Source organism: Papaver somniferum, chromosome 9, assembly GCF_003573695.1.
Source record: "Papaver somniferum cultivar HN1 chromosome 9, ASM357369v1, whole genome shotgun sequence".
Classification (NCBI taxonomy): Eukaryota; Viridiplantae; Streptophyta; class Magnoliopsida; order Ranunculales; family Papaveraceae; genus Papaver; species Papaver somniferum.
Genome location: NC_039366.1, coordinates 141,198,489 through 141,209,036, shown reverse-complemented (window position 1 = coordinate 141,209,036; position 10,548 = coordinate 141,198,489). Strand labels below are relative to the sequence as shown.

General features: G+C 36.0%; 2 protein-coding genes across 2 annotated transcripts; both read left to right on the top strand.

Moving 5' to 3' along the window:
- The first annotated feature begins 2,409 nt into the window (after window positions 1–2,409).
- On the top strand, window positions 2,410–3,920 carry LOC113308156 (protein WHAT'S THIS FACTOR 1 homolog). Its single transcript, XM_026556636.1, has one exon. The coding sequence runs from the start codon at window positions 2,441–2,443 to the stop codon at window positions 3,713–3,715; it is 1,275 nt and encodes a 424-aa protein (XP_026412421.1). The 5' UTR covers window positions 2,410–2,440; the 3' UTR covers window positions 3,716–3,920.
- Window positions 3,921–3,981: 61 nt separating this feature from the next.
- LOC113308158 lies at window positions 3,982–6,277 on the top strand. Its single transcript, XM_026556638.1, has 5 exons — window positions 3,982–4,458; window positions 4,760–5,013; window positions 5,128–5,339; window positions 5,500–5,764; window positions 5,875–6,277. The coding sequence occupies exons 1-5, from the start codon at window positions 4,371–4,373 to the stop codon at window positions 6,172–6,174; spliced, it is 1,119 nt and encodes a 372-aa protein (XP_026412423.1). The 5' UTR covers window positions 3,982–4,370; the 3' UTR covers window positions 6,175–6,277.
- The last annotated feature ends 4,271 nt before the right edge of the window (window positions 6,278–10,548 follow it).

Here is a 10,548-nt window from a genome sequence, read left to right as displayed (position 1 = left end):
GGAATAGAGGTTTAGGGAAATTTTCAACCCCATAGGCGATGGTTTTTCACCTATATAAGGGTATAAATTCCTCACTGGAGATAGTCTAAAAGGATTAGAAACAGAAATTATTGACCCACTCAATTTTAATTCATTGATTCTCTATTGTAACTTTGTTATTATATTAAGATGACAGAATTCACCCGTAAGCATTTGTTTATGTATGATTATTTTCGCTAATCAAATTTTATTTATTGTGGTTATAAAATTTAACACCAATAACAATAATAAATTTATTGGTGCTCAGCTGGTAGCAAGATTACCGACGAACTCATTATAATAAAATTCTTTTATCTATTTAATATTAATAAAGGCCCTCGGAGGCGTATTTCAATTTAAAATATTATATGATTAAAATATGAATAAAAATTTATTATTAATTTTATATTTATTTAAACAATTTTCAGACTAAAAATATACATTTTAATATCAATAGATGTTATTTCAAAATAATTTATAATCCATGTCTATTTTAGTTATTAGCCACATCATAAGCACTTCAATATGATAATTTACTAAACAAAATTTATAGTTTGTTGGTTGTACAACACTTTACACATAATAGTTTACTAAACGTCTAACCATTTTGTTTTTACACCGAGACACAACAACGCACAACACAACATAACAAAAAAGCGTTTTTGTAAAACTCAGAGCAATACCAAACTCGTCTTAATGTCGGTGACACTCCTTTTTCTGCAAAAAACAAAAAGAAGATGACTCAACATTTTTATTCTTTCTATTTAAAGATTCAACATTTTAGAGGTGGGACTTGGGTTGTTGGTTGGGTTAGAAGCCTTGGACAAGCCGGGCCCGAGCTAGATTCTTTTTCCCAGATTTCCCATTGAACCCATGGAAACCATGGAGGTGATGCCCAAGTCCACCCAAGTTTATTTCTCAGATTCCTCGGGTTGGCTCAAGTTTGAAATTTAAACTCTATTATTCTAATTTAAGTATAAAATTTATTTCAATTTGATATAAAAATAACAAATTTTAATAATAATAAGGTTTAATTACTATATTTATCTTGACTTTCCAAATAACTTAGGATTATTTACAATAATATTTTTTTGTTTTCATATTAGATTATTAATAGAATAAAATTATTTTTTATTATTAGATAAAGAGTATTATATTAACTAATTGGAATCCTAACAAGCGAAGCTCCAACAACCTACTACTACATTAATTGAACAAGTTGTCGTGCTAGCTTACCAGCGAGTCTCATGGGTAACCAAACGAAGCTCCAACAACCTACTACTACATTAATTGAACAAGTTGTCGTGCTAGCTTACCAGCGAGTCTCATGGGTAACCTAGCCAAGAGAGCCGAAGCAGATGGGGGGAGATTGTGTCATAAGGGGGCAAGCTAACTCTACCTTTCATATTAATTCCTGCAATATTACGTCATTGGGGGCTCGAACTTGGGACCTCCTGTAGTGCATAAATATTCGGAAAACGGGGATGACCAGCTGATCTAGGTGCCCGTTTTGCTAAACGAAATATAATTTATATTTTTATTAATTGAATTTGAAGATAATAATTTAAAATTGTTTTAATTGATATAATACCAATTATAAAAAACGGGGTACCTAGCTCAGTTCGTCATCGAGTAATTCCTAGCTCTACCATAGGGCACTGGCTAATATAGGACGTTGTGAGCGTATGCGTTCACTGGGCACCGAAGTTTCTCCCATTTGGTTCACTTTTAAGCCGGAGAAATGTTAAAATCTGGTAGGGTGAGCATTGCTTATTGTTAATCTTACAGCACCAGCTCTTCGTCTCTCTCTCTTCCGCTCTTCGTTCATCTCAATTTTCCTCACATTCTCACTCTCCACGCTACAGAACCAGCAGTCACGGTAGAACAACGGTACTTTCACTCACCTTTTTCTATTCTTAGCTCTTGTTTCTTATCTACCATTAAAATCTTTTAGGGTTTAAGAGTTTGGTTTTGACATTAACACATTTTAAGATCAGTATGGTTGATTTCTTTTTGTTCTTGAATCTCGTGGGTTTTTAAATTATATCAGAGATGATCTTTACTTCCCATAACTGAATGGTCTTGCGAATTTGCTTTCGAATAAATTGGATTTGAAGATAATGCATTCTGATATCACTTTAAGAAATTTCGTTTACGAGTGTGAACTTTAAGGCTTTTAGTGATGAATGCTAACACATTTCAAACTACTCATGCCTAAATTTGTTCGATTCTTGGAAGGAGCTCTTGCAATTTGACACAAACATGTAACTTGAATGCTGAAATAATCATCTTTTCTTGTTTGTTTATATTAGTTTCATATTGGTTGTGTATGACCTTACAGGTGTTTGACATATTGCCTCCCTTGTAGGTGTTTAACATATTGCCTGCAAAAAAGCTTAGAGTCTATGATCTGTTTGTGATTATGCTTTCAGCCTTAAAAGCTAGTTTGCTTTCGAGAAATAGCTCAAGCGCTGTATCTACCAATTCGAGTTCAGTTCTGCATACATTCTTGCCTTCATGTTCTGGTAGTAATCACTGGTGTCGATTCGCTTCTATTTCAAGCCTTAAAGTCCCCTGGCGTAAAGACAGACAACTTGATGAGGCAATCGAACAAGATAAAGCATGGCGTCTGTGCAACAAAGTAGTTAAAGAAGTTTTAAACGAACCTGGACATGTAATTCCTCTCCGTTACCTTGAGAAAAGAAGAGAAAGATTACGCGTCGCAGTTAAAATCGAGACATTCCTTGATCGAAATCCTGGACTTTTTGATGTCTATCTCGACAAAATTAAGCCTACAACTCTACCAGTTCCATTCCTTCGTGTCAGTGGTCGTCTTCAAAGTTTTCTCGATGAAGAGAAACAGATCAGAGATGACAATGAACAATTGGTGGTGGCGAAGCTTTGCAAATTGCTCATGATGTGTAAAAACAAAGTTGCTAGTGCTGAGAAATTAGGAGATGTCAAGCGGGAATTTGGGTTTCCGAATGATTTTATGTGCAATTTAATCCCCAAGTACCCAAATCTTTTCCGGTTAGTTGGCAGTCCTGATGAAGGTAAATCATATTTAGAATTGGTTTCTTGGAATCCCGCGTTTGCTAAATCTGTTATAGAACAAAGAGCAGAAGAAGCATCTAACTTAACAGGTATCCGTATTAGGCCTTCATTCAATGTGAAACTTCCCAAGGGGGTTTTACTAAAGAAAGAAATGAGGGAATGGGTCAGGGATTGGATGGAGCTTCCGTACATATCTCCTTATGAAGATGCTTCTCAACTGGACCAAGCGTCACCTGAAATGGAGAAAAGAACAGTGGGAGTTTTCCATGAATTGCTTTCTCTATCACTTCTAAAAAGAATGCCAGTGCCAATTCTAGGGAAATTTAAGGAGGAATACAGGTTTTCAAATGCATTTCCTAATGTTTTCACTAGACATTCTGGCATTTTTTACACATCTTTAAAAGGTGGGATAAAAACTGCCGTACTTCGTGAAGCTTACGAAAATGACCAATTGATCGATCGAGATCCTTTACTAGCGATAAAAGACAAGTTTATCGAGTTGGTAAAAGAAGGGCATAGAGAAAGAGAGGAACAAGTGAGATTGAAGAGAGAAGCAGCTCAAAATGACAAGAAACAAGTAGCCGCTGAAGATGTTCATTTGGGCTCTGAACAAGGTTCAGAATCTTGTGATGAGACAATATGAATCTCAAGCTGCTGATTTTCTTAGTTCCTAAATGCTTTCCTTAATAATTGAAATAGAATTGATTTATATTGTTTGTATTCAAAAGGTGGATGAGCTAACGTGCAACAAACAACCCACCTGCTCCACTACTAAATTATAAGGTAAAACTGTTGGAACTGCAATTTACTGTTTCATTAATTTTATTAATTTATAGATATTGATCTAATTTAAACACTTCAACATGGGATTTCTTATGACCATATATTGACTTTAGAGTTCCTCTTCTTTTTTTCTTTACGGAAAGTGGGAAATTTCATTTTGTTAAGTACTGTACTAATAAACTTCTATTCTTGGCGAGGTTTCTATACCTTATTGGCTCCCACGTGGTTACAGATTGTTGACTATTTAGTGGACCATATGGGCAGTTGAACCTGAATACTAATGATCTCTTGGTGCCATTGTATTTTGTGTAATAATATTATCTTGAAATTCTGGTTAGACCTTAGAAAGCAATAAATGCAGTTTTCACAATAGTGTTTGTCTTTAGGACTTGCTCCAAGTTCCCTTTATGTCTCTTTTAAGTATCTCAAACCTACCGTGAGAGTAAAAGCGGCCTCTACAGCATTAAGTCTCTTTCAGAAATCTTGTATAAGATAGGTGAAGTGTGGTTTCACAAATGGCGGGAGTAAGCAGGAAAATATCTGCTGCAGCAGCAAGGTCTCATACCAGAAAACCAAAGCAGAACTCTTTAGAAGTTTCATCAGGTGAAATTTCTTTTTCTTGAATTCACCATCGTCAATGGTTGCTTGTTAAAGGATTCTGAAGTTTTATGTTCTAGGTTTATGTCCTTAATTGTTAGAATTAGTTCCAGTTAGCTGTTTTTGTATGGGTTTGAGTTTATTGTAAAAAGGCTTAATTTTAACAAAAGTGGGTAATCCATAACTTGACTCACCAAGTTCAGGAACAGAACCAATTGGGAGTTTTAACTGCATGTTGTTCATGATTTAAGCGACTTTTATCTACTTCAATTGATGTTTTTGATTGGAATTTGGTATCATCATCCAGGAATGTTTCGGAAGATATCATTAGTTTTATTAATGGGATTTATGGCATGGGCTTATCAAACCGTTCAACCTCCACCGCCCAAGATTTGTGGTTCTCCAGATGGCCCATCTGTTACAGCATCAAGAGTAAAGCTCAGTGATAGAAGATATTTAGCTTACAAAGAACATGGGGTATCAAAAGATCAAGCAAAATATAAGATTATTTACATTCATGGGTTTGATTCCTGCAGACTTGATTCCATGCCCTTGTCTCAGGTACTTCTCTCTTCTCTTACAGGTACTTAGTTCGTCTTTTATTAAGTTTTCCATTTCTCTGTCTCTTAGTTTTAAGATTCTGGTTTATGGTTAATTTAATGGTGGCTTTTACAGGAACTGGCTAAAGAACTAGGCATCTACATGGTGTCTTTTGATAGAGCTGGGTATGGTGAGAGTGATCCAAATCCAAAACGAACTGAGAAAAGCACAGCTTTGGATATTGAACAGCTTGCTGATCACTTGGGTCTGGGATCCAAATTTTACGTAATTGGATTCTCTATGGGAGGTCAGGCAACTTGGGGTTGCCTCAAGTACATTCCTTATCGGTATGATCTCTCTAAGTTGTAGTTTTAAGGTTGATGAACATAATACATACTGGTATTTCTTTATATTACTGTTTTGGACCTGAATTGTATTATCTGTACAGTTTATTTTCTTGGTCTAGTTTGAAATCAATCTCAAGTTAGAATATTGGATTTCTAACAGATTATCAGGAGCAGCGCTACTTGCACCGGTTGTCAATTACTGGTGGCCAGCCTTTCCAGCTAATGTATCAAAAGAAGCCTACAATGAACAACTTGTGCAGGACCAATGGGCACTTCGGGTAGCTCATTACGCCCCATTACTCACTTACTGGTGGAACACTCAGAAATGGTTTCCTCCTTCTAGTGCAGTTGCTCACAATCCTGCTATTTTTTCACGCCAAGATAAAGAACTCTTCCCCAAGTTAGCTGAGTGGGTGAAACATGCGGTACTTTGCTTATTCCCTGAAACCTCCTAACTTGTCTGGCATGCTGATTTTTTTTTTTGTTATAAATTTATAAGTGCCCACAATTGTTTAATTTCCTGGTATTTCATTAGGCACAAATAAGGCAGCAAGGTGATTTTGAGTCTCTCCATCGCGATTTGATGGTTGGTTTCGGAAGTTGGGAGTTTGATCCAATGAGTGATATTGAGAACCCTTTTCAGAACAACGAAGGTAGTGTTCATGTCTGGCAAGGAGATGAAGATTTGCTTGTGCCTGCTTCCCTTCAACGATACGTTGCAGGAAAGCTTCCATGGGTTCATTACCACGAGCTTACGGGTGCAGGGCATATGTTCCCTTTTGGTGATGGTACAAGTGATGCTATCTTAAAGGCACTCTTGCTTGGAGAGAAGTAGAGATAACAGCTAGTTGAAATCATACTTATTATTCTGGCTCAATGTAATACTTTCATCTTTGGACGAAATTTTGGTCGAGTTTTAAATAGTTTTTTCATGTTGCTGTCTTAGTTTATGCCCTATATCTGTTCCACTGATTTTGATTTCTGAGTTTTGTTGTGGTGCTATATGTAGCGCGAGTCCAATATGCTAATAAGGTAAGCAGGTAATGCTACAGCTATTCATAATTCAAACAACCATTTTCAATGAATTTCTTAATATGCCTCAATTTCCAACTTAAACTTCCAACTGTCTACTTCTTGGACTTCCATATTCGAAGGAAAGGACAAGTGCAAGTGGGTTTATCTGAGTTGAAAAGGGAAAGATCTTCTAGAAGTTGAGAGATAACAAGTAACCACCCACTACATAGTGATAGTATAAAAGTTTGATCTGGGAGCATCGGGTGTGATGTCTACCCATAATAACTTGCCTTTCCAGCCAAAAGAAAAACAAAAAACCGCTGCTTAATTGAACATTTTAAGTTAACAACTGCAAAACTCTTTAATTAATTCCACGTACCCTTCCTTGACTCGCTCAAACTAATTCACTGATCCTTCAAAACTGACATCTTGTAATTGCTTTTTCTTCTTAACCTGGGCAAAGTTGGTGACTGACATCTTGTAATCGTCATCAGCGACATAATCCGTATTCGGTCTTCCAATATCTGTTGATTTGAAAATATTTTGGTCAATCTTGGGTTACTTGAGGTCCAGGGAGTCGGGGACTATCTTTGAATTAAACTCATACTAATACATTTGTAGTTTTGTGCTACTAATGTCTTCAAAGAACTGCGGCCGCGCAACGTGCATCTGCATAGTTCTCACGTTTATGATGCCAATGACGGGTCAAATGAAAATGATCGGTTCTCTTTGTTCTCCCCTACTACCTCCATTGCAGCCTCTCTACCGTCTCCGCATATCTGTGGGTAGGATTTTTACAAATTTCTATAGTACGGTGGATGACGATATTTACAAATTTCTACCGTCTAGACTCTAGCGCCATATTTTATGTCAATAATAAGTTCAAAGCTCCAAAAAAGAATTATCAATCAAAAATATATTCTCACAGATTTTCTAATAATGGCGGCGGTCTCCAAGTCCAAGTTAGCGCGCTTTTAGAAATCCACGGAAAACCTTCAGATTCCAGAGTCAAAGAACGGTCATCTTATGCACTTTTTCTTCTTTCTTTTTGATAGAAAAAGTGAGTATAGCCTATTTTGTGTGGTGGTTAATGGTGGCGTAAACACAACAAATCTTGGTGGTACTTTATTTCCTTCTTCTGCCTTGGCATTTTCTTCCTAAAATCAGTTGATAAACTTTTCTCATCTTTGATTTTTTGGGCACGCATTTTTTTTTTATTCAAAACAGGGGATTATTATTGATTATAACTTGAAAAGACTACATTGTTTATATCCTCCAATATTACGCCTGTAATAAAATTTGGAGGGTAATTAAACTAAATTTGAGAAACATTAAAAGATGAAAAAATTGCAAAACAGTCATACTATTAAGACCCGATTTACAAAACAGTCATACTGTTACAAACTATTAACAAAATGGTCATACTTCCGTTAAATAGATAGTTAAGTGGTGACTCACAGTTAAATATGTTAATGAAATTACCTACATATCCTTTCTATTTGTCCCTCCATACACAATCACAAATTTTGTATTCATTATAGTTTTTTTGAAGGTGGTGCTATTTGTAGGTGGCGCTGCCGCCGCTTACATATCGTTACATCGCATTCAGGATCGTTAGAACGCATTCAGGATCGTTACACCGCATTCACCCAAAGGGTTCACCACTTCCCCTCTTGGATTTAACGAAGATTCTTAAGCTTCCACCACCACCACCACCATCACCACCTCTTTATCACCACCACATCAACCAATTAGTTAAATGAGAAGGGTATTTTGGGGGAGGGTATTATGGGAAAAGTTAACACCGTTTTATTCAAAAGTGTTAAATCAGATGGAAGTGTGACAACTTTGTAAACGAAATACAAAAGTATGATCATTTTGTGAACGAATTACAAAAAGTATGACCATTCTGTAATTGGTCCTTAAAAGAACTAGCATGTTTTGCCAACTTATCAGCTGGCTGATTGGTTTTCCTACTTATGTATTTGCATTTCCAATTTGGATACATTGATAGCATATGTTTCATGTCTTATATCATAGCATGATTTTCCCATGCAAGTGTATTGGCTGTCTCCATTGACTGCTTTTATAACCAACTCTGCATCCATTTTGAAGCATGCAAACTGAATTGCTAACTCGTCTGCATACTTCATTGCATGTAGAAGTTCACTGCATTCCACGGCCTCAACATCTGAATAAATGAAAGCATCTAAAGGAATGAGGCGTTGATTACCATAAATCACAATATACATGGCATATCAATAAGATGATAGGCTCGCAGAATATGAGATCTCGAAACATATCCTGAGTCTCAGAAACCTAGAGGGCCCACCACCCACGTGATAGACATGGTCATTTTTTTGTGGTGGGTCCCGCGAGTTTGCGAGACTCGAGACGTTTCTCGGTATTACTTATTCGGTTTATTTAGCATTTCCGCAAAATTTTGCTTTTATTCTAAAAACCATGGTCTTTTAGACTAACACCAGTTATGTCACCAATTTTGAATTCGAGTCAGATCGTGTAGTTAAATCTTTTTTCTTAAAAATCGGGTAATTCAACGCCATATAAAGATTCATGATCAAAGCCAATTTATTAATGGAAATATGTTATTAAAAAACGAACGGGTAAGTTAACGTCAGCTGACGATACTTTTTGATCAGAAGGGGAGATATGTTTAAAGAGAAGGATATAAAAAGTACAAAAATCTTGGACCGCAGTTGTACATAGGGTCAACTAAAGCTCTATACAGGGCCAAATATGTATTGACTTGTGTTAATGTAAAAGGACCAAAACATAGCTACTTGTGAAAAAGCAAGAGGAGGAGTCTATTCTGTTTTGTTATTTATATACACAGGCTCACCGTCGTTCACTGCCTCCCACCACCGCAAATCAGAAATCTAATGTCCATTCTGGTAGTCGCAGTGGTGACAACAACTGATGGTAGATTTGTTCCAGTTGTGAATTTCCATTTTTCCTTTGGAAGAACAATTGTAAAGACTACAAAAAGATGTAGTGATTGACTTATTAGCCTGCTCTTTTGTTGAAATCTTTGGGTAATGAGGTCTTATTGATTCCACTTTTTGAATCTTATGTTTGTTTGTCTTTAGTGGTAGATTTGTATCCTATTATTTAAAGAATCAATGTGATAGAAGGTTAGTTACCATAAAAAAAAAGGAAGGAGATATAATGTTGTTAAATTCGAGTTTCTATGATGGATATGAAGACGGAAATTGTTTGTTATATTTGTAGAGTGCAGGTTTAAAATCAGCTGGCAATGAAGCTGATTTCAATATGAACTTGTCTGGTGATAATGGAGATTTTGGGCAGTGCTCAAAATGAGTTTGATGAAATGACTGACTGAAATATGCTTGTTCTTCCGAGAAAAAAATATGTCGATGTGAAGTTTAATACTATATATGTAGTGGATAATATAAGTAGAAGTTCCTTGAATCTTTTTGCTAGTTTTGTGAAATCAGTAACCAATTAATTACATTATCATCAATTTTGAAGAATATTTTGATCATCAAAGAAAAAATTCAAGTTTTACCTCTTGATGCTGCCGGAATTAGTCTCACGAGTTCTAAAAAAGTTGAATAACTATGGCTCTGCGGATATGACCCTGTGAATATTATTTACCAAAAAAGTGAGAAAATTACGTCCCTTTCACTTTTACATTCTTGAGAACAAGATGACGACCCTGCTAGTATCCAAAGTCAAATCTTGAGGCTTAGAGAGTAAGCTTACAAGAAAAGTAGAATCCAAAACCAAAAATGTATAAAAAAAATTAATATGTAGTCTATATCCAGTTGCGCCACCCCGGGAAAGGAAAAGAGTATAATCTTCCAAAACCAATCCAAATTTGTTTTACAAAGATATCCTTCTTCGAAAGTATGTTTATTTTATTCCCTCCAAAGAACCCAACAGACCACCACATGATTAAATTGCTAAGCTATGCGATCAGACAACGATAATTTATTGCAAAACAAAATAGAGCCAGCTGATATTGTTGGGAAAATCGGCACCCTGAGCGCAGCGGAACATATGATTACAATGGGAAATTGGTGATTTGAACCAAACAGGGATGGAATGATAAGAAAAGACATAAAATAAACAAGCACACAACCACAACACAAGATATATGTGGTTCACCTTTACAGGTTGCATACACGATCAACACCATCAGAAAATATTTTAT